Genomic DNA, 23,527 nt, shown 5'->3' with positions numbered 1-23,527 from the left:
ATGTTGTTGGCCTTCTTGGCCTCTGGGTCACAGTGCTGGCTCAGGGACAGCTTTTATTAATTTCTGAGCAGTCATCTGGATCCTCAGTATTGAATTTTGCATGTCTAGTGCAAAAGAAATTTGCTGTTCATGGTTTCATTGCCAGGTTTTCAGGTATTGGCAACTTAAATCTCTGCTTCTGCAAATACTTCACATTTCTTTTTGCTATGGGTATTTAAATCCCAGGGATTTTTGTTCATTTGGGTTTTATATATACATATTTCTGTAATACAATTTTTAAGTCAATTTCTCCTGTTTCTCACAGAAAATGTTTTAAAAAACTATTTAACAGCAATTACAAATGGCTGTAGTAATTCCCATCAGACACTGTGAACATCATTCCATCATTCCCAAAATAAGAAAGACATGGAATTGTTGGAGCAAGTCTAGAGGGGACAACAAAGCAGATAAAAGGGCTGGGAGAGTTGGGAATGTTCAGCCTGGAGAAGGATCTGGGGAGACCTCAGAGCACCTTCCAAGATCTAAAGGGACTACAGAGCGATGGAGAGGGAGTCTTCATCAGGAACTGTAGTGATAGCACAAGGAGTAATGGGTACCAATTGAAAGAGGAAAAAGTTAGGTCACCTATGAGGAAGAAATTCCTCCCTGTGAGGGTGGGGAGCCCCTGGCACGGGGTGCCCCGAGAAGCTGTGGCTGCTCCATCCCTGGAGTGTCCAAGGCCGAGTTGGACAAGGCCTTGCATGATGTGGTCTAGTGGAAGATGTCTCAGCCCATGGCAGGAGGGTTGAGACTAAACGACCTTTAGGTTCCATTCCAACCCCTTTTAACATCCCATGATTCCAGGTTCACGAAAAGACTTTAATGACCCTAAGCTGACAAGTGCGTGGGTGTGGGGTTCCCGGACAGATGGCTCTGTGGATGAAAACTCCACCTGCCCCACTCTGAGGTGAAAAGCGCCTTGTCCTTTCCCGTCTTTTCGCTTTCCCGAGCAATTCTCCCGGTGGGCGTGGCCGGGCTCGAGGGGGCGGGGCGTAATAGGCGTGGCCAAGAGGGGGCATGGCCAGATGGGGGCGTGGCCAAGCGTGACCGCCGCGCCCTCTGCCGGCGGGGGCGTGGCCGCGACGGGGGCGTGGCCGGGCGCGGAGGGGGCGTGGTCGGGCGCGGAGGGGGCGTGGCCGGCGGCGGGGGCGTGGCCGTGCGCTCGCTCGCGGCGGAGCAGGAGCCGCCGCCATTTTGGTTCCGCCGCCTCGCTCGGCTCAGGCCCCGCCGCGGCGGCCGCTCGGTCCCGGTCCCGCCCCGGCCCCGTCCGCGCCCGGGCGGCCGCGGGGATGCGGCGCGGAGCAGCCCGTGCTCGGCCCCGGCCGCGCTGCCGCTGACACGGTGAGGAGCGGGCGGGCGGGCGGGCGGGCGGGGACTGGGACCGCCTCAGGCCCGCGGCCCGGGGGGAGGGGAGGCGCGCCGGGATCCGCCGCGGGGCCGCCCCGCACCCCCCCCCCGCATCTCCCCCGTATCCCCCCCGCACCTCCCCCGCACCCCCGCACCGCATCCCCGCACCGGGCCCCGGCGGCGGGCGCTGGGCATCCCCAGCGACGGCGGGGGATCCCCGGGGGCGGCGGGGGGGGATCCCCGGTAGGGCCCGGAGCGCAGCGTGGAGCCGGACGGGGAGCGGGGCGGGGTGTCCCTGACAGCCGGGGATGGGCTGGGGAGTCCCTGACAGCCAGGCCCGCACCGGGAGGCACCGGGGGATCCCTGACAGGGACCGCGGCGAGGGGCGGGGGATCCCCGCTGGCGGCGGGGCCCGGTGACAGGAGCGGCGGCGGCGGCGGGGCCCGGGGCCGGGGCAGCCCCCGGGGGTGCGGGAGCTTGACAGCCGCGCTCGGACGGGTGTCGGGGGCCGCGATGTCACCTGACAGCGGCCCCGGGAGCCCCTCCTGGCCGCCGCTTCCCTGCGGAGCGGGGCTATGCCCGAGGCTCCGCATCCCCGAAGTTCGGTGTTTCCCCGGGCTCGGCGCGGTCCTGCCCCGTGTGACAGGCGGGGGATGCGGGGGACGGAGCCGGGGGTCTCGCTGCCAAATATTTATGTATTTCCTTTGGGGTTTGCGATACTGACTGGTTTACTGGATCAGTGTCTTGTGGACTTCGTCCTCCCCTTTCTCCAAAATCATACTTCTGAAATTTTACTTTCATTGTGTTTTTAATTTTATTTTAGCTTTATTGACCGTGAATTTGGGTTTAGGTGGTTGAGCCTTATCATGGCCTTACCGATCTCTCACATCAAAAGCCAAAATGTGTTCCCATCCTTGTCTCTCTCTTCCATAGTCTCCTGACTTTCTAACTCTTGGTTTTGGCCCTTGGTTTGTGGTTCTTCACCCTGTTAATTATGTAGCAGAGAACTGGAAGCTACTTGGAATGTGGGTTTCCATCCGATGGCCTCAGGACACGCATTCACCCTTCTGGTAGTTGTGTGTTGTCAGGAGCCAGTCAGGGAAACTGGAGGTGGTGGGAGCTCTGGGAGCAGGGACAGAACCTGTGGCTTTACCCTCATCCATTGAAATATCCTCAGTTTTCGTTTTCAGGAGCAGTGCACCTTCTTTCCTGGTTTATTTTGGCTGTCCTCCTTGCAGTAATTTAGATTACACCTGCACTTGTTTTCCAGGGCTGTGGGGTTTTGGGGTGAATCCTGTAAGAGTTGTGTTTCCCATGGTCATCCTTGAGGACCTTGGGATCATCCCTGGTGCCTCTGTGGGAAACAGGGAAGTTCTGGCAGCTGCTTGAACATATGGGGAGAGACGGGCTCTAAAATCATCATCTGTCTGCCTGCTTGAGTTCTTAAGAAGTGTTCTTACTCAAAGCTTTTCTCAACTGTCTGAGAGTATAAAAGAGAGACTTTTTTTTTTTTTTTTGAAGAGTTCTAAGTCTGAAACATCTTGGTTTAAAAGACAAAATTACCACAACTTCTTTTTGGACTTGAAATTGTTGCTACAGGCAGTCGGCAGTCGCCTAAAAAGGTTTGAGTGATAATAACCAGTGACAAAATTTGAGTTACAATTTCCGGGAGAAGCTTTTTTTCCCAGTTGTTTTCAAAAGTTTAAACTGTCCTGGAGGATATAAAAAGCATTTTTTTTCCTTGGTGGAAGAGACAGACATATTGGTATAAATGGCAGTGCTGTTGTCACAAGAGAAAAGTGGCAATAGCACATGTAGTTACTGAATTAAAGGTATTTTTAAATAGATATTGTTGTCTGTGGGATTGCTGGCTTTTTAAAAAAATTAAATTAATTTCTGCTGCTTTTGGAAGGGCTGGTGCTGTTGTGGACACATTCTTCCACTCCATGAGGTCATGAGTCCCATCTCCAGCTTGCAAAGGGGAAAAAATCTGTCATGAGACCTATTGTGATTATTCTGTGAAAGCAAAATCTGTGTTTGTGCCTGGTTTTCTGTCCGCTACCTGTGGCACAGGTGTGGCCATCTTGGTACTGGGGTGGGTTGGGAATAACCAGAGGCATCTGTCTGGAGTTCATGGGGATGTGCTGGATTGCTGTGACCCTTATCTTTTACTAGATGATATAAATAAATGGGTTTTGTCCAGAAAAATCCCCTGGAAGGCACTGGACCTCTCAGGGAGCTCCTGACTCACACTGTAACAGATGGGATAATATTTTAGGAGAGTTCTCAAACTGCTTTCCCCTCGGCAGTCAGTGTTGGCTGATGTTGGGACTCGAAGCCTAAGGGTGGAGGAACCTTTGCTCCCATCAAACACGGGTTGGTTATGCAGATTTTAGCAATTTGGCGTTTATTTGCATATGAATAAGGAACCGACAGAATTACCCTGCACCTCCAAACTCAGCCCTGTGATTCCAGACCTTCAGTCAGGTAGGGTGTCAGCTGGGGCCAGGTTAAGATACCAGGAGAAACTCTATCTCTGCTTCCCAAGTTTTCCTCCCACTGGAGCATACTTACAGGGTGTCATCATGTCTGTCCTCTGCCTTTCTTCCCACAAAACCTGTGTCCTGCTCCGGGTGCTTTCCCTGAACGTGGCCTCTGTTCCCAGCACTTCTGTGGAATATTCTTCCTGACAAGACAGGTCCCCTGGGATTTCTGTCTGACAGAAGCACATCCAGCAGATTCCGTTTGGAAAGTGTTTTATTTGTTACCTCATGTAATGCAAACAGGAACTTTATTCCTGATAAATGTCTCCTTCTCTAAAGGTTTTAAGGATGCTCGTGCAGGTGATCCAGGGGCCTGAGCTCCCATTTCCCCTGTTCAGGGATTGTGATGTGGTGAAATATTGTAAGGCTTTACCCCACTTTTTATTTCTCTTTTCGGAGTGTGGTAGCTGTCTTCCTTAGCAAAGGAAAGAAGACATGGAGTTCGAGAAGGGACTGTGGGAGGCCACAGAGTTAGTAGTAATATTCTGGAATTTCTAACACTCAGCTGAATTGGTTTTAATGTCCCTTAGAGATGAAGCAACGAAAAGAACCAAAAGAAAAAATATTCACCTTCCAAATATGACATGACAGCGTGTTTTTATCGACAAAAGCAGCAGCAGGAATGTACTCAACGTCCTGAATTGAATGGAGGGAAAAATCTCAGTTAATATTGCTGAGGGGATGTGGGGAATCATATCTAGGATCTGGCAGCAGAATCAACCCTTGGCATTTTCTTTCTGGGAAAGCAGAGGATCAGAAGAACAGAAATCTTAGCAGCTGATGGGCAGAAAGGGCTTGGGATGGGACACCAGGGGAATAAGGATGAATGCCAGGTATTAAAACTGTGTATAGCATTAGAGAAACCATTCATGAACACCACTTAGTTCCAGGTGGCACGTGTCAAAATGGATGTTAAAATGCTTCATAGTTAATTTTTTGGGGAGGAACAATTTCAGGAGGGATTTGAGATCTACGGAACCCGCCGGCTGAGGGACTGGGAGTTCGATGTGATTTGCTTCGTGGGGAGATGGTGAGAACATGTCTTGCTCATTACTTGAGAGGCCATGCAGGGATTTGGTACTGGATGGTTTTCAATCCAGCAAAAGTTTTGTTAGCCTGAAATCCCATGGATGTAGGATAATTCAGAACAAAACTTGGAACTTCGTGCAACAAACATGGAAAGCAGAGGCATGGATAAGTACCTTATATCACATGGTTAAAGATGATCATTTTAGGTCTTTAAAGCCCCAAAGCATCAGAGTTTTCAGGGCAAATTCATGCAGGTTTTTTTAGCTGCCTCTGAACTGTGGCTGTCACCAGTTGGCTGCTCATTTGCTTTGACATCCACAAGGTTTGAAGGCACAACCTGCACGAGGAATGGAATAGATCCTGCAGCGAGTGAGGCACGAGGAGTGCGAGGAGTAGCACAGAGAAAGTAAAGTGAGAAAAGAAAACAAATAGTGGCATCACTGGGGAAACAGCTCCGAGGAACAGGAACAAGGGAAGAGCCAAGGTACACTTGAGAACACCTTGGAGACAGTGACAGGAAGCTTGAACTTGATAAGGCAGGGAGGAAGCAGCACATGGGGATTCAGGGAGATGAGATCCGAGTGACAGACACACATCCTGTGAATTAGTGGGGTAACTGGGGAGCTGGGAGAAGATTACACTGATCAAGGCACAGTGGTGATTAGGGCCAGGATTAGCATTTTTGTTGTCTGTGTTGAGAGCAATTAATGGATAAATAAATGACCTGCTCTGTGTTTGTGGGAGCCATCAATTTAGTGACTTCATTTCCAGGATAGTTCTCCATCCTCTTAGCGCAGAATAAGATGTGAACACCATTCCTCTGCTCTAATTCCCACTGTGCACTTTGGGCCTTGCAGTTTCTAAGGTCAGTGTGTGAGTCTTGCTGTTGGTTTCCTATTTGAAGCCGATTAATTAATTTTATTGGTAAGAAAATGTCAAAAGTATTGTCACTGCTCTGCACCCCAGTCACTGGAGAAGGAAATAGTTGTGTGAAAGCAGATTTGAGAGTTGCATGATGGCCTGTGGGATTGTCCCTTTTCTTGGACTTGAATAATACAAATTCAGGCATGAGCTCAGAATTATTTACGTGCTGGCCAGGAAAATAATGCCTTTTCCTTGCACATTGACATATATGAAAAAGCCCATTTTTGGTGACATGGTGAAGCCTATTGAACTAACACTGGGCCTTGAACTGGGCAGTGCCACTGACTCACTTTCTGTGTCCATGTCACACTGCTCTACCCTTTTTTTCTCCTTGTAAAATGGAGATTTTATCTGATTACCTCTGGTCTTATGAGTAATAATAGCGGGTTTGATTTCTGAGGATGTGCGTAGCTGGAAAGCCAGAGCTGCAGATAGAAACCCCGTGAATAATGTGCCCAGAACACATGGAAATAAGTTTGTTTTCTCTGAGGACATAGCCAGGGAGGCCTGGCTTTGTGATGGGCTGCATGTGGTGTTGCCAGCAGCATTTCTTCTGCCCCCACTAATCCTGGCATCTGTCCTCCAACCTGTGTCCACTGCAGTTGCCTTGGTGCTCTTCGGTGTCGCCTTTCACATTCCTGACCCTTTCCCCTTTCCGAGCAGTGCCTGTGCTCCAGAGCCACCCCAAAACCAGCTCCTTGCCGCTGCTTTCCCAATTCTTGTCTGCCCAGGGGGGCTGTGGGACCTGCCACGTGCTCTGTGCTCCAGTGGGCTCCTGCTGACCTGCCAGGATGCCAAACATCACAGAAAAGTGCCAGGCTCCTTGAAACCTTTATTTGAAACTCATTTTGAAGTTCATGATATCTTTCCATGCCATTCCTCACAATTCAGCCTTAATGACTGTAGAGAAGATAAGGACAGAAGATTCAGGCTGGTTTAGTGCCTGTGATGCACCTTTCAGCAAATCAGTGTTTTTTCAGACCTGTTTCTGATCCATTTCATTTCAAAAATGATGAAGGTATTTAAGTGCTGAAGATATTTAAACATTTTCTGCTTAGAATGCCCCTAAAGCAAATATCTTTTCACTGCCTCAAGGGAGCCTGCAAGAAAGATGGAGAGAGAATTTTACAAGAGCTTGGAGACAGGACAAGGGGGAATGGCTTCGTGGTGAAGCCCTGGCACAGGGTGCCCAGAGCAGCTGGGGCTGCCCCTGGATCCCTGGCAGTGCCCAAGGCCAGGCTGGACATTGGGGCTTGGAGCAGCCTGGGACAGTGGGAGGTGTCCCTGCCCATGGCAGGTGGGATGAGATGAGCTTTAAAGTCCCTCCCAGCCCAAACTGTTCTGAGATTTTGGGATTTTTGTTAGCCTGATAAAACTACAAGGGGCACAGGTTGGGTTTGTTCTCTGGCAGGGAGGGAAGCTCAGGGCTCGGGGTCTGTGTGTGAGCAGGGGGTCAGTGCTTTACGAGGGTCTGGGGACCCTCACAAACAACTTGACTCTAATTTACTTTTGCTGTAGTTAAGATGAAAAGGTTCCCTCTATTATTTTGTGCTAAATAGGTCGATTCTATGTTCATAACAGTGTCTGTGCTGATGGAAGTGTGGACTTCCCTCTTCCTGTGCTTCAGGAAGCACGAACCAGTGTGTGAATGTGTTTGGTGGGGTTGGCTTCTGTTCTCCCATCCTTCCTCCTGAATTGTGGAAAGTCCTTAACTAACAAGCGGATTTTGTGGCATGTTTGTAAACTGATGCTCACGTGGGTTAGGCTCAGCTTTGCTGGTGGCTCAGACAATTAAAGCCAGAATATTTCTGGGGTTTGGATGCTTTCTCTTGGGTTTCATTTGCCCCATCCTTCCTTAGATGCATCTCTTCCAGTGTATTCAGAGTAAAAGCAGCAAGACTGGGACTAAGTGGGCTCTGGTTATAAATAAAAAAATTACTTTGATGATCAATATTAAAATCTATAGCCATCATCTGAAATGTCCTGTGGATGAATTGGAAATTAGAATATTCACATACTTTTGATTTTTCACTTATCATTTAAAAGTATTTCAGAGATAAATCGTGGATTTGAAGGAGGTGGCTGGAATGGTTGGTGTCTCAGAACATCAGCTGCTGTGCTTGTCTGAAATACAATTGTTTGCTTTCTAATTGGTTTTAATATTAATTTAATTTCTGCTAGAAAATCCAAATTTATTCTGTCTGTCTTTTCATCCCACAGAGTGAAAGATGTTGACTGCCCATAGTGGAACAGCTCTTCTGAGGAACATATCTCTGTAAATCTTCCCTAAAATCACCCGAAGGCAAATATTCCGCCTGTGATGGACCCTCGGAATACTGCTATGTTAGGCTTGGGTTCTGATTCTGAAGGGTTTTCTGGGAAAAGCCCCTCTGTGGTAAACATTGGCACGTTGGTGGGCAAAGGGGAAGCGGAGCTCGAAGGTTGCACCAAGGACGAAGAGGACGGGAAGAAGAAGAGCCGGGAGGGGAACAGCGCGGAGAGCGGCAAGGGCGAGGCTCTGAGCGATGCGCAGCAGCAGTTCTCGGTGAAGGAAACAAACTTTTCCGAGGGAAACCTGAAATTGAAGATTGGCCTTCAAGCAAAGCGGACGAAAAAGCCTCCCAAGAACCTGGAGAATTATGTCTGCCGGCCTGCCATAAAAACCAGCATCAAGCAGCCAAGAAGGGCTCCCAAGAGTGGGAAGATGACAGAGGAGAAGAGCGAGCACTGTCCTTCGAAGCAAGTGAGTGATGTGGTAGTGGGGTGATTTGCAAGTCACGGTACATTTAAGCTGTGTTTAAAAGCTTCGTCATCTCTGCACCACCGTGTTCTGCTGCTTTTCCATGTAACCTCTGATACTGAAGTGTCTGGAGTTAGAAATGGTTTGATTTTGTGGCCATTAGCAGGAAAAAAAGGCTCTTTCTCAGTTTGCCAATTTGTTGTTTCAACAGCAGTGGAAGATAATTCCCATATTCACCTGGAGTGGGTTCATTTCTGAAAAGTAATGGTGAGATTTTTAGTCTCTTTTCTGTAACAAAGTGGAGGGATTTGGTCTTGTCTCTCTTGAGATGGGGCTCTGGATGTGCTGTGCTTGTCTCTGGTGGTTGGATTTATGTTTTTCCTACCTGTTAGAACCAGTTGTTTTGCTGTGTCCATGGACAGCTCAGGCAGGGTCTGAAAAGTAAAAGAGACTTTTCCAAATGAGCGAGAAACCAGCCTGGTGATAACCTGCATGTAAATGCAGTGGCTGGAGAGATGTGCCAGGGCTTTTCCAAACACAAGGAAGTAGCCCTGCCTCGAGGATTTGTTTTTATGATCTCCATGATGTAATCAGTTAGAGCAGCAGTAGCAGATAGGGAAAATAGGATAAATGGCAAGGATTACAAATATAGTTGCATAGATGGCAAATTTTTGAAGGGTTTGGTTACAGCCTGCTCTTTTTTCCAAAAAACATAAAAGTTTTGTTAATCAAATGTTAGAATATACCCTTATGTAGCACTGCCAGGTGATTCAGCAGGGAATCCAGGGAATCCCTGGAAGCTGGAGTCCTTCCTTTGCAAGGGTTGTCTGTTCAGGGGGCTCCTGCTCCAGAGGTTCCCAAGGCCGAAGCATTTCCCTTTCTCCAGCCTGTGTCCTGTTCTCAAGGCTCCCTGCATAAATCTGTGCTGGCAGGTCTCCTAAGGCAGAGCCTGCCCAAGGGGAAGGAAAATTCCTCACCTTGTGCTGAGGTGATGTCTGTCTGACATACCCAGACCTTTTCCTTTCCCCTGGCACACCCTGACTGGAATTGGCCTTGAGGAAGAGTCACCTTAAAGAGAAGTGAAATTTTGGGATGACCTCGTTGTGGCCTTCTGATGCCTGAAGGGAGCCTAGAGAGAGAGACTATTTACAAGTGACAGGACAGGGGGAATGGCTTCCCACTGCCAGAGGGCAGGCTTAGATGGGCTATTGGGAAGGAATTCTTGGCTGTGAGGGTGGGCAGGCCCTGGCACAGGGTGCCCAGAGCAGCTGTGGCTGCCCCTGGATCCCTGGCAGTGTCCCAGGCCAGGCTGGACATTGGGGCTTGGAGCAGCCTGGGACAGTGGGAGGTGTCCCTGTCCATGGCAGAGGGTGGAATGAAATCTTTAAAATCCCTTTTAGCCCAAACCAGCCTGGGATTCTGTGATTCTGAGTAATAAATTATGTCCTGACAAAACAAGTGTGCTGGATGTTACGTGTAAGGAGTAAAATTGCTTTTTCCAGGCTCTACAATGCACTCACATTGAGGTTTTCCTCCACTGGAAGCAGAGGTGATTTTAGTCAGCCTATTGAACAAGAAATTCTCAAGTGTACGTTGCGTAACTTAAAATTTTGGCAACGGCCTTTATTTTACATTCTTCCATTTCAGAACAAGCTGATTATTCCTAATGATGTTTCTAACTTTGGCTTGAAAAACATCAGAAGAGTCAATCACAGTTTGTTACTACACTGATGGTTTTCTTTTTTTTTTTTTTTTTCATTTTTCTTTTTGGTTTTTTTTTTTTGACAAGACTGTTGCAATGAGTTGAATATTGGGCCAGTCTGGAATATCCAACCAGTGATTTCTCTTGATGTCTGAATTGAGGTGGTCCCTGCAGCTGAAAATCTCTTATTCAGGGGAGGTTTAATGTTAAGTTAATCAAGGGAGGTTTAGGTTGGGTGTTAGGGAAAGGTTCTTCTCCCAGAGGGTGCTGGGCACTGCCCAGGCTCCCCAGGGAATGGGCACGGCCCCGGAGCTGCCAGAGCTCCAGGAGCGTTTGGACAGCGATGCCAGGGATGCCCAGAGTGGGGTTGTTGGGGTGTCTGTGCAGGGCCTGGGGTTGGACTCTGATCCCTGTGGGTCCCTTCCAGCTCAGGACATTCCATAATTCCCTGCTTCTACACGCAAAAGGCACCATTGCATCTGGAGGCTTTCCCTTTGCATCAAGAGATCGTGCCCTGGGAGTTTTTACCAGAGAAAATAATCAATATTTGAATTCGCATGATGACAGCAGGGATTCTTCATCCTTGACATCTTTGTTTATACAACAGGATTTTTTTTCCAGAGATCCATCCCATTTCACGTGGAAAGTAGAAAGGGAAGCAAATATCAGTGATGTTGTAGAATATTACTGATGTGGTGCATGGCACCGTTGGTACCACGTCAGTTTTAAATTGCAGTCACTGCTCTCCTGCCTGGCGAGCAGCCCCGCTGTGTGATGCAGAGGATGCAGATCTGTTGCATTAAATTTGCATTATTTACAAGAGTTCCAAATCCCTGACTCATGATAACTCACTTTAGATCCTCTGCTCTCTCCCGAATCGTTCTGAGATGGTGTTTAAGTCTGTCTGTTCCCTGCTGCCATTTTGCACTTTGGATTGTTAGAAATGACATTAAACAACATCCTGCTGATTCCTGAAGTGGGATTAGAAGTGTCTGTGTGGAAATAAGTGGGAATGATGGTTTAAAACCATCACATTTTTTGAATATAATACCCAGAGGTTGTTTTTTTTGTCTTACTGCCATGAAATAAAGCAAGTTTTAGCACTGCAGATTACACTTCAGCAAAGGAAAATTTATCCCTAAATTTTTGCTGTGGATGCAGAGGAGGGGAAAGCAAACATGTGACCCATTCAGAGCCAGGTGTGGCTTTACTTGGAGCTCTGAAACGGAACTTTCTGTTCTTTTAAAGGAGCAATAAGGAATTAGAATGAAAATGTAGCTCTTGCAGTATGCACAGTTAACCACTGAAAGACAAAGAGAAGTAGTGGAATTCTTCTCCTGGGAATACCAGTGTGAAAATGAAAATAGTAGGAAAATCCTTTGCAGTACCATCTCTGACAGGCTTTTTCTTCAAGTTTAGTGCTGACAGGACTTGTAAAACTTGGGGAGTGTCTTCAGGTATATGAACGGAGGGTTTATCCCCAGTCTGAAAGGGGAGTGGGTGGGTGAGGTGAGTTGGAGTCACAGAATCGTTCGTGTTGGAAAAGCCTTCCCAGCTCATGGAATGCAGTTGTTCCCAGCACTGCCGTGTTCACCACTGAACCCTGTCCCCAGGTGCCACATCCACACGTTTCTGAACGCTTCCAGGGATGGCAATTCCACCACTTCCCTGGGCAACCTGTTCTAATGCCTGAGCACCCTTTCAGTGGAGAAACTTTTCCTAGTATGTTTACAATTTGTCCTCCAGAAATGTGTAGACAGAAAAGTTAATAGACATTTTTTCTGAGGAGAAAATCATAGAGCAGAAAAAGGAAACTCAGAAATGACTGAGATTTCCAGGTGTTACAAAAAACAAAATTACCAAGTGCTGCAATAGCCAGGCAGTGCTCAGTTTGCTTTTTGACAGAGTATGGAACTTGGATTTCATTCTTTCAGAAAGTGTCCTGGGGCAGGCAGACATTGCTGTGCCAAGCCCAAGAACCTGAGCCTTGAACAAAAATACACATTTTGCCCCTGTTAGTTTGTAGGATGGTGTGTAGGAATGGTTCAGCTGTGCTGGCAAAGGTGCAGTTGTAAAGATTTAGCAAATAAAAGGCAAGAAGTGACAGTAGCAGCCTGTGTAACTCTGACTCGGTGGTTACACAGTGCAGCAGGTTGGGACTTGCCCTCCTGCTCCATCTCCTTATTCCTGTGTAAAACTGCTGAGTGCAGGATTCTGGAGCTCTTCCTCTTGCCTTTGGTCATGCAGGGAAGCTCTGCAGGGAAGTTTGCTGATGAAATCACAGCCACCAACTGAAAAAGTTTCAAGCAAAAAAGTAAAGAAGCTGAAGAATTGATTTCTTTCCTTTTTGGATAGCTCAAGAATATTTCCTGCAGGATCTGGGACATAAGTTTTTGTCTTAGACTAATTCCACAGAATCATTGTATTCCTGGTAGTTCAAACTTGCTTTTAGAGAAGACTAAAAAGTCTTGGAGGTGAAAAATAGAAGGCATTTTTATTTGGGGAACTGCATGGAATATGTTGATGCCATAACTACAAAACAACTCCTGTGATTCCTCAGAATGCTCGTTTGAATTGTAGCCTGAGCATTGGCCTGAAGTACAACAGCCAGAGCAGTAATGGGTAAGTCTGTGTATGTGCATAAAAACCCCTTAGTGCTTGCTGGTGGTTCTCAAGAGAAATAACAACCAACATTTTCAATCACAGGCTGGTTCCTTCTTACTACTTCAGGTGTGGGAAGCTGAGACAATCTTGTGTTTTGTAACTTGGTTTTAGTTGAGAAGTGTGACACCAGACTCAATAGATGTCCCTGTTCTCAGGAGAGATCAGCTACCCTTGAGCTTTTTGCAAATAAATAGCAACGATAATCACAGTAAATAATGGTCTAGTAGTAATAAACCCTGAGACTGTGCTGTAGGGTAACAACAGATTCCCTTTTTAGAATAAAATTTTTTTGCTGTTGCTGCCTGTGATGATTCTGGAATCACAAAACTGTTTGGGTTGAAAAGAACCTTTGAGATCACCGAGTTCAGCTGTTCCCCCAGCACTGCCAAGGCCACTGCTAACCCATGGCCCCAGTGATGGATTATAACCTGTTAATAGTTTATATAAAAATAACCTGGAATTATTCCTCAAATGAACGGTGCAAGTCAAGAAACCGAATGTTCACACAGGAGATACGGAATTTCAGTTTAGCTCAGTGCAAACTAAGAATAATACCAATTTTATGGAAACGTAACGTGTTTTATGCAATTGCTTTGGGCAATACTTTTATTGGATGGATTCTTACACCAGACAGTTGAACTAAAGAGTGCACAGGAGCAAATGTTTCAGTTTTTAAAGCACAACACGCTTTTTGTTGCAACGTAATCTCGCCCTTTTGAACAGCTTTGTGCCCAGATGGGCCATCTCATTCCATCTGACACCACAGGAACGTAGAGCAGGGCTTGAAATTTGGGCTGAAAAGGCACAGAATTCCAGGAAAACTGTTTATGGCATTGTCCATTTGATTGCAACACTGAGGCAGCAGTGAGGAAGCTTGAGGCAGGTAGAGACAGGAGCTGAGACTGGGTGAAACACTCAGGAGATGCTGAGGGGTCTTTTCTTTTTTCCACAGTCCTCACAAATCCATCTGATTAAAAGCTGACTTTGTGCTTCCCCTGATACAAAACTGTGCATTTGCCCGAGTCAGACAGGGAAGTAGGGCTCAGGAGGGAATTGAAGTGCTGAGTGCTGCCCTGTGAGCCCCGCTGCCAGCACCCGGAGCTGGCGGGAGCAGGAGATGGGGACGCACTTAGAGGTCCACGGGAGCAGCCACCGAAGCCCTGAGGACACTCTGTCACTTGGACTGGACTTCAGGTCTCTGCTTCCCATCCCACAGAACGCTTGTGTGGGCACGGGGAGTTATTCCAGGGAAGCAGGACACCTTTCCTGTCCCCTCCGCGGGTGCCAGTCCTGGCTGCTCCCCACTTCCCAGCTGTGGATTGGGAGTGTTCCAGGGGGAAGTTCCCGAGTGTGTCCATAAGATTGCAGCTGAGGGTCAGCCTGACCACTTGGCCACAGGCTGGAACACTGTGGGGGTGTGTCCTGGGGGTGGATCCCAAAGTGTGTCCTGGGCTGGGTGTCTGGGGGGGGTTGGGTCTTAGGGAGTGTCCTGGGAATGTGTCCAGGCTGTGTGCCCTGGGGGGTGTCCAGGGGTACTCTGCGGGGTGTGTCCAGCGTGTGGGAGTGTGTCCTGGCATCAGGGAGGCATGTCCGAGGGGAAGGAGAGGTGTCCTGGGGGATGTCTCCTGATGGGTGTGTCCTGAGAATGTATCTGGGATGTGTGTTCTGGGGAGTGTCTCCTGAGGGATGTGTCTGGGATGTGTGTCCTGGGGGGTTTGTCCTGGAGGGTGTCTCCTGAGGGATGTGTGTCCTGGGGTTTGTCCTGGAGGGTGTCTCCTGAGGGCTGTGTCCAGGGGGGTGCCCTGGGGCATCTCCTGGGGTTTGTTCTGGGGTTTGTTCCGGGGAGTGTCCTGGGGGTGTTTCCCAGGGGTGTCCGGGGCGGGCTGTGTGTGCTGCCACAGTTGGACTGGTGTGGCTGAAGCTGATTTACCTGATTCCCTCAGTAAATGAGCAGTGGAGTCCAGTTCTTTTCTTTTACTGCTGTCCCCTCACGGAAAATATCCTTTTTGTTCCTGAAGTTCGGGGCTGTGCATGATTGCAGTTTGATTTTGGTATCTGTCTGCAATACTCTTATTCTTCCAGTGGGATCCTCCTTAGTGGCAGCAATATCTGCTATTCGCTTCGACCAAAAATCTGAAATTTTTAATAATACAGAATTGCAAGAAGCAGCTTTGACTCTGTGGCTGATGTTGGGAGGTTTTTTAGTGTTTTTGCAGCCACTGCAACCTTCTCCAAAGGTTACATATTTTGTTCAAGATGTTTCTGTTAGAAGTTACCAGATGAAATTTTGTCCTTAAAAATGTCCCTCCAAAATGTTTTTGTTAATCATGTTAATTATTAAGTAGATTTATGGCAAAAAAAAAAAAAAAAGAAAAGAAAAGAAAATAATTTCCCATGTAAGAATTTTGGCTGTAAAAATGCTGAAAAAAATTACAGACTTTTTTGACATCTTGACTGACTTCTCACTAGATGTTTCCTGTTTTGCTTTTCATGTTCTTTGAAATAATTTTCAGTGTGCTTGAAAAACTCACTCACCCTTAGATGAGAAAGAAGCTTTCCAGGGCACACGCCTTCAGCTTTCAAAGGATCCGTGTTTGATGCTAAAGTCTTGTTTTCAGAATCCTGGCATCTTGCTTAGATCAAAGCTGGTGTTTGGAAGGGTTTCGTTAGTTATGTATTTATTGTTTAAGTATCTACTCAAACTTCCAAGCTCTTTGCTTGGAAATGGAGGTGAGCAGGGAAAAGCAGAGCCTGCCAAGAGGTGTTGGATTCCCAGCAGTGGCAGTGTGAGAGCACCACAGAGCCTGACCCGGGGTGGCAGAGCACCCAGGAGGAACGGAAGAAAGAAGGAAGAGTGTGGATACACTGACGGCTGAGCAAATACAGGGATGAGGAGCTGAATTCCCAAGTCAGTATTTAGGTGGATTTTTGAAGTCCACCGAACAAAGAAGATTTTCCTTCCGAAGTTCTTGTCAGAATTTTGGGCCATAGAAAGGAGGATGCAGCTCTCTGAAGGTTGCTCACTTAAATCCTCGTTAGGGACTCTCTGGCACTCAGAGGCTGCCCCAGGGAATTCCAGGAGTGTTGGCTCAGAGCGGTGTCATGCTGACTCAGGAGTTTCCATGTGGGTGCCAGCCCTGGAGGTGGGCAGAAAGAAGCCCCCCTGCTGCTTCATCCCTGCAGGAGGGAGCAGCGCTGGATTTTGGGGTGCCTGGGGGTCACTGCAGAGGCTCCCACATTACCCACACCACTGCTTCCCATCTCACCAGTGTCCAGCTTGATCCAGGCTGCAACCTCCTGGTTAAGTCCTGCTGGTGCAGCTGACTGAACAAATACTTCCTGCATGATCAGCACCAAAGTTGGCTGTTTCAGAGGAACCCAGGCTGTCCCTTCCTTCAGCATCCGTGGGTATTTGCTGTAGGTACAGCTCTGGGGTCAGGGTGATGCTGGCTGTAATCAAGGGCAGGAGGTGCCAGGCTGCTGTCATATCAGTTTTTATTGCAGAGGGATGAACAGCTGCAGCGTTGATGTCTTTCACTCCGTATTTAGTGTTTGTTCTGGTAGGTCCCAGAAGGTTTTCTGATTGTCTGTATTTGTAATTAGGATCATGGAGTGGAATCACAGAATCACAGTGACTTTAAGCTGGGAGGGATCTCAAAGCCCAGCTCATTCCATGCCCCTCTGCCATGGGCAGGGACACCTTCCACTAGCCCAGGGTGCTCCAAGCCCTGTCCAACCTGGCCTTGGACACTTCAGGGATCCAGGGGCAGCCACAGCCGCTCTGGGCACCCTGTGCCAGGGCCTGCCCACCCTCACAGGGAAGAATTTCTCCCATGTATCCAGCCTAAACTTGCCCTCTGTCAGTCTGAAGCCACTCCCCCTTGTCCTGTCTCTCCAGTTCCTGATGAACAGTCCCTCTCCAGCTTTCCTGGAGCCCCTTCAGATCCTGCGAGGGGCTCTGAGGTCTCCACACAACCTTCTCTTGTCCAGGCTGAACATTCCCAGCCTTTCTCTATAGGGAAGGGGCTCCAATCCCCTGAACAACTTTGTGGCCTCTTCTGGACTTGCTCCAACAGTTCCATGTCCTTCTTATGTTGGGGGACATCAGAACCATGGGCAGAATTATCTCATCAGGGCTCAGAGCCTTCCATGTCCAGCCCCTGCTTGGAGTGAACGAATCCCCTGCACTGCAGAGATGTGTTGGGCACTCTGTGTAAAGAGTGTCCTTCCAAACTCAAAGATGAACTTATTGAGATGCTGTCAGTAGGATTTATGAAGGTAATGGGTATTGCAATTTTGATTTTAACCTTTACAGAATAAATTTCAAGTTTGGTTGGGTCCTAACTGGAAGTAAGTGTGAGTGTCAGTTACTCCGTGTATGTGTGTTATCACCCCCCCATGCAAACAGAATCATTTGACTTATTTTATTTTACTTATTTTTCTGACTGTCAGTGGTGTGCTGGGAGGAGAAGCTGTTGGTGCAAGGGGCCGGGGGGACGTGACTGAGCTGCCAGCAGGGCTGTGCAGGGACAGGGTGACAGTGCCAGCCCTTGCAGGGCACTGCTCAGCTGCTGCTCAGCACCATGTGAGCTCTTCAAGTGCTCTCACGTTATAAATAGCCGAGCACATTTTTGTTAGTGGGTTTTTATTAATAAACATCAACAGTATTTTTGAAGAATATTTATAATAATTGGGGGACAGATTAAATGGTTTATATTTCCGGAGTGGGAGGGAGTTTGGGTTTCATTAACATCAGGAAAACCTCAACGTGTCCACTGTTACAAAGTTTTGCTTTAAATATGAATATCACTATTATTTGCTTAATGTCTTTATTTTATGATGATATTTTGGTATTCAAATTATTGATATTACTGTTGTTTGCTTTAAAATTAATAGGATCCTGAAGCCTCTGTTTATAGAGTAACCAAGTTACCAGAGCAAGTGTTAATCACCCAAACATAAGGAGATACTGTGTTACTCAAAGTGATACTTTGTACTCTGTTCCTAAAGACTTTTTTTGTTTATTAACTCTTAGGACCCTTCAAAGTCTTACAAGAAAGCTGGAGAAGTTGCATCGGTTGAGTTACACGTGGATGAAGGTATCCAAGTAGAAACAACCCCTTTATCTAAGAAAGTTTCCCCATTGCACTCTGAAATGACAGATTATATAAAGTCATCTCCTCCGACTCTTATCAGTAGCCATAATTCTGACTTAAAGGATAGAACAGAAATTAATGGAGCAACAACTGTCACAGAAAAATTGGTGCAACTTATTGCAACTTGTCCTCCTTCCAAGTCTTCCAAAACAAAGCAGAAGAAGCCCGGAAGTGGAAATGGAACTCCATCTGGTTTGGTTAAAGACTCCGGGAAGAAGCTGCCAGGAACCATAACTGCGAGTGGGTTGGTTAACAAAGATTTGGTAAAGAAACTGCCAGGCTCTGGGATTGCTGTTGGATTGGTGAACAAGGACTCAGGGAAGAAGCCATTAGGGATTGGCAGTGCAGCCATATTGGTTAACAAAGACTCTGGGAAGAAGCCCCAGGGGATCAGCCCCTTGATTGGATTGGTTAGCAAGGACTCTGGGAAGAGGCCTCCAGCCATCAGCACTCCAACAGGGTTAGTTCACAAGGACTCGGGAAAGAAGCAGCCAGTGACCAGCTCTGCAGTTGGACTGATCAGCAAAGATGTGGGGAGGAAACTTCCAGGGATCAGCCCTCCAACTGCACTGACCAGTAAGGAGCCTCTCAAGAAGCCAGTAGGGATCAGCACTCCAGCAGGATTGGTTAACAAGGACGCTGGGAAGAAGTTGTTGGGAATAAATAGTCCTACAGGTCTGCTTAACAAGGATTCTGGGAGGAAGATGCCAGGGACTGGGAACACCACAGTTCTGGTTAACAAAGACTCTGGAAGGAAGACACCAGGGATTGGCAGCCCGATGGGACCGGTTAGCAAGGACTCTGGGAGGAAGATGCCAGGAATCAGCAGTCCCGTGGGGTTGGTTAGCAAGGACTGTGGGAAGAAGCCAGCAGGGCTTGGCAGTCCGGCTGGTTTGGCTAACAAGGACTCTGGAAGTCTGAAAGCAGACTCCCTCGTGCCCTCAGAGCCCTTTAGGCTTCCTTGCAATTCAAACCTCAGTAGCCTTGAAAGCCATGAGCCTGCGGATTTACTGAAGGAAAATACTACCAGCAAAACCTTTGAGAAGCACGTTATGAGACAGAGCAAAGAAAGCATCTTGGACAAGTTTTCAATTCGGAAAGAAATTGCTGATGTAGGCAAAGAGATGTTTAATGAAGGAATGTGTGTTCCACAGGATGCCTACTCATCCAGTGAGAAAGGGATTTATGAAACGTCTAAGCACGAAAAGCAGCCTCCCGTTTATTGCACTTCACCAGACTTCAGGACAGGAGGTGCCTCGGAGGTGTCGACAGCCAAGTCCCCGTTCAGTGCAGTGGGAGAGGGAAATCTCCCGTCTCCTTCCCCCACGGTGTCTGTCCCCACCCTGAACAGGAGCCTCTCCACAGCCTCCTCCCAGCTGGCATCCAACTCATTGCACTTAAGTTCCACGGCAGAGCTCTTGGAAGGCATTTCCGATCCGATGGGCAAAACGCCGTTCTCCTCGGACAGCACCCTCCTGAGTCTGAACAGGACATTGAACCACACCCTCAGCACCGATTTTAAAGGTGCTGAGAAAGACTTAAGTGATTCAAAAGCATCTTATGTGGAAACTTCAAGAACAAGTCCTCCCACAGGGAAAAAGCCCATTTTGGCAGCTGAGACGAGCATCCACGCTACTGTCACCCCTTCAGTAGTTAGTTTTACCAGCTTGTTTGGGAGCAAGCAGTTCCTCAAGATCGGTGCAATAGCTGCATCTGAGAAATCCTGCCAAGGAGCAAAAAACCTGAGCAGCACTCAGCAATCAAAACCTTTAAAGAAAAGAAAAGGAAGGAAGCCACGATGGACTAAAGTGGTGTCAAGAAGCGCGTGCCGACCTCCAAAGGGTCTGGAACTAGAAAGGTCAGAACTTTTTAAAAACATTTCATACAGTGCACTATCGAGCAGTAATTTGGAGCAGGCCAAATTCCTGAAAAACATTGGATCGTCCTCATTTGTGGAGCACGAATTCGTCAAACATCAGTTGCCAAAGCTGAATGAAGCTAATGGACAGTCTCTGGCACTGCTGGCTGAGACTGACAAACAAACTCAGAAGTTCTACAGTGCTCACAAACAACCCTCTGGCTTGTGTATGTCGGATGATTTCTTACCTGACATGTATAAACCCAAGAGAGGAAGACCTAAATCCAAGGAAATGCCAGAACTCGAAGGTCCCCCCAAAAGAACTCTTAAGATCCCAGCGTCAAAAGTCTTTTCAGTGCAGTCAAAAGAAGAGCAAGAACCTCCAATTTTGCAGCCTGAAGTCGAAATTCCCTCCCTAAAACAAAGCTTATCAGGACAAGCTTTTCCTAAAAAGAGAGGGAGACCTAAAAGGCAGATCCGGTCATCGATTAAAATGAAACCACCTATTCTGTCTGTGGCACCTTTTGTTGGAACAGAGAACTCGAGCAAGATGGGACCTGAAAGTGAACAGCATCGACCTGGAGAGTTCTTTGAGAGGACGGACCAGCTCCGAGGGCCAGAAGAAGTCCAAAGCCCCAGTATTTGTAGCATGAGTGATTTGGAAGTAGACTCAGACAGAAAAGTTGCCAAGAGAAATAACGGACAGTTAATGAAAACAATTATTAGAAAAATAAATAAAATGAAAACTCTGAAGCGAAAGAAACTTCTGAATCAGATTCTGTCCAGTACAGTGGAACCAAATACCAAAGGGAAGATGCAATCCAAGCTCCACAACACCGTGTCAACTCTTGCTGCCACATTTGGTTCAAAACTAGGCCAGCAAATCAATGTCAGCAAGAAAGGAACGATTTACATAGGAAAAAGGAGAGGGAGGAAACCGAAAGCTGTCCTGAACGGCATTTTAGCCAGCAGTGCCGCCAGTCTGACAGTTCTGGAGAAGTCTGCCCAGCAAGCTCCTGGTACGTCCCTAGGACAGGTCCTTCCCCACTTGCTGCCCTCGGCAGCGAATCCCTCGGAGATCCTCCCGTCCCCGGTTTGCTCCCAGTCCTCGGCCGTGAGCGGGGGGCAGAGCCCCGTGAGCAGCGACGCGGGGTTCATCGAGCCCAGCTCGGTGCCCTACCTGCACCTCCACTCCAGGCAGGGCAGCGTCGTGCAGACGCTTGCCATGAAGAAAGCAGCCAAGGGGAGGAGGAGATTGTCCCCACCGACGCTGCTGCCCAACTCCCCCTCGCACCTGAGTGAGCTGACGTCGCTCAAAGAGGCCACCCCTTCCCCCGTGAGCGAGTCCCACAGCGACGAGACCATCCCCAGCGACAGCGGGATAGGCACGGACAACAACAGCACTTCGGACCGAGCGGAGAAGTTCTGCGGGCAGAAGAAGAAAAGGCACTCGTTTGACCACGTGTCCCTTATCCCACCCGAAACTTCCACCGTGCTGAGTAACCTGAAGGAAAAGCACAAGCACAAGTGCAAGCGCCGCAGCCACGATTACCTCAGCTACGACAAGATGAAGAGGCAGAAGCGAAAAAGGAAAAAGAAGTACCCTCAGCTCCGAGGGAGGCAGGACCCCGACTTCCTCGCTGAGCTGGAGGAGTTAATAAGTCGATTAAGCGAAATTAGAATAACCCACAGAAGTCACCATTTTATACCCCGAGATTTGCTGCCTACCATTTTTAGGATAAATTTCAATAGTTTCTACACCCACCCTACTTTTCCTTTAGATCCTTTGCACTACATTAGAAAACCTGATTTAAAGAAAAAGAGAGGCAGGCCTCCAAAAATGCGGGAAGCTATGGCAGAAATGCCTTTCATGCATAGCCTCAGCTTCCCCCTGTCCAGCACCGGGTTCTACCCCTCCTATGGCATGCCTTACTCCCCTTCTCCCCTGGCAGCTGCTCCCATAGGATTAGGTTATTACGGAAGGTACCCTCCAACTCTTTACCCTCCTCCACCCTCTCCTTCTTTCACTACTCCCCTGCCCCCACCTTCCTACATGCATACAGGCCACCTGCTTCTCAACCCCACCAAATACCACAAGAAGAAGCATAAACTCTTGCGCCAGGAAGCTTTCCTCACCACGAGCAGGACTCCGCTCCTGTCCATGAGCACGTATCCCAGCGTCCCCCCCGAGATGGCCTACGGCTGGATGCTGGAACACAAGCACAGGCACCGCCACAAGCACCGGGAGCACCGCTCCTCCGAGCAGCCGCAGGTTTCCATGGACACCATCACGGCCAACAGCTCCTCCAGAACGGTTCTGGAGTCCTTGAAGCGCTACAGGTTTGGGAAGGAGGCTGTTGGCGAGAGGTACAAACATAAAGAGAAACACAGATGCCACATGTCTTGTCCTCACCTGTCACCTTCCAAGGGTTTGCTAAGCAGAGACGAGCAGTGGGTCAGGAGAGAGCCTTCGGAGTCTAATTCCTTGGCGCTGGGGTTGCAGACACCTCTACAGATAGACTGCTCCGAAAATTCCCCAGCTCTGTCCCTGGGGGGATTCACTCCCAGCTCGGAGCCGGCCAGCAGCGATGAACACACAAACCTTTTCACAAGTGCAATAGGCAGCTGCAGAGTCACCAACTCTGCCAGCACCAACGGACGTAAAAAGTTACCCGAGAGCCCCGGACTGTTCAGTGGCCAGGATGCGTCGCTCAGCCGGCCCCTCCGGAAGGAGCCCGTGCCTTCCCTGGAGAAGGCCCTGCAGCCACTGTCAGGTAAGGGAGCTCGGGCTGGGCCCGCTTGCCCCGAGTCTCGCTGGGTTCTGTTGTACCAAACGCGGCGGGAGCAGGGGGCGGGTGAGGCTTTGGCTCTGCAGGGATCGGTGCGGGGTGCAGCCCTGCTCCCGCCCTCACCGAGGGCTCTGTTCCTGCAGTGCCAGCACAGACTGATGTGGGACCTCCCCCAGGGACACCCACGGCACTCTGGGTGTCCCTCTTCCCAACAGACTCCTCTTGCATCCTTACAGTCAGGCTAAGGATGCTTTCTCGTGCAAAGATCATTGCTTTTTCCACACAATTTTAACTTTCCAGAGAAATGAAGGAAAGTTTCTCACCATTTTTGGTATTTCCAAAGCCATGTTTCTGTTTGAAGTTTGGTTGGTTTGGTTTAGACCAGCTGTTGCTGCTACTGTTGTGAGTAATGTTTCCATTTAAGAAAATGTTTCTTATTCCTTTTGTAACTCCATTTCAGTTATTTTGACAATCTGCTACAACAGAGCTTTCAATCCCTGCCTTGAGGCCTCTTGCAACACCTCAGAACAGCTGGGGGCAATGCTGGGGATGCCTGAGACCAAACCTAGAAGTTTTAGATTTATTCATAGCTGGGAAATGCATCTGACAGCTTCGAGCAAAACTGGAACAGGAGGAGCAGGAACAGGAGCTTGTCATTTGCATAATATTATGGAAAAGAAAAGATAACCTGCAAAGGGCAAGTGTGGCTTGTGCTCCGGCCTGCTTCCACTGTGGG

At 48.5% G+C, this 23,527-nt stretch overlaps 1 protein-coding gene across 2 annotated transcripts in view; it reads left to right on the top strand.

The window, feature by feature from the left end:
- The first annotated feature begins 1,241 nt into the window (after positions 1 to 1,241).
- Positions 1,242 to 23,527, top strand: part of ASH1L (ASH1 like histone lysine methyltransferase) — a 63,937-nt gene continuing 41,651 nt past the window's right edge. For both annotated transcript variants that reach the window (XM_082298726.1, XM_082298725.1), the window contains exons 1-3: positions 1,242 to 1,380; positions 8,103 to 8,625; positions 18,024 to 22,776. In XM_082298726.1, coding sequence (XP_082154852.1) covers positions 8,203 to 8,625; positions 18,024 to 22,776 — 5,176 coding nt within the window. In that variant the 5' untranslated portion in view covers positions 1,242 to 1,380; positions 8,103 to 8,202. The remainder of the gene's footprint in view (positions 1,381 to 8,102; positions 8,626 to 18,023; positions 22,777 to 23,527) is intronic.

The sequence above is a fragment of the Coloeus monedula genome (genome assembly GCF_965178545.1).
Source record: "Coloeus monedula genome assembly, chromosome: 29".
Classification (NCBI taxonomy): domain Eukaryota; kingdom Metazoa; phylum Chordata; class Aves; order Passeriformes; family Corvidae; genus Coloeus; species Coloeus monedula.
Note: the sequence above shows the minus strand (reverse complement) of the source record. Positions and strands in the feature narration are given on the sequence as shown.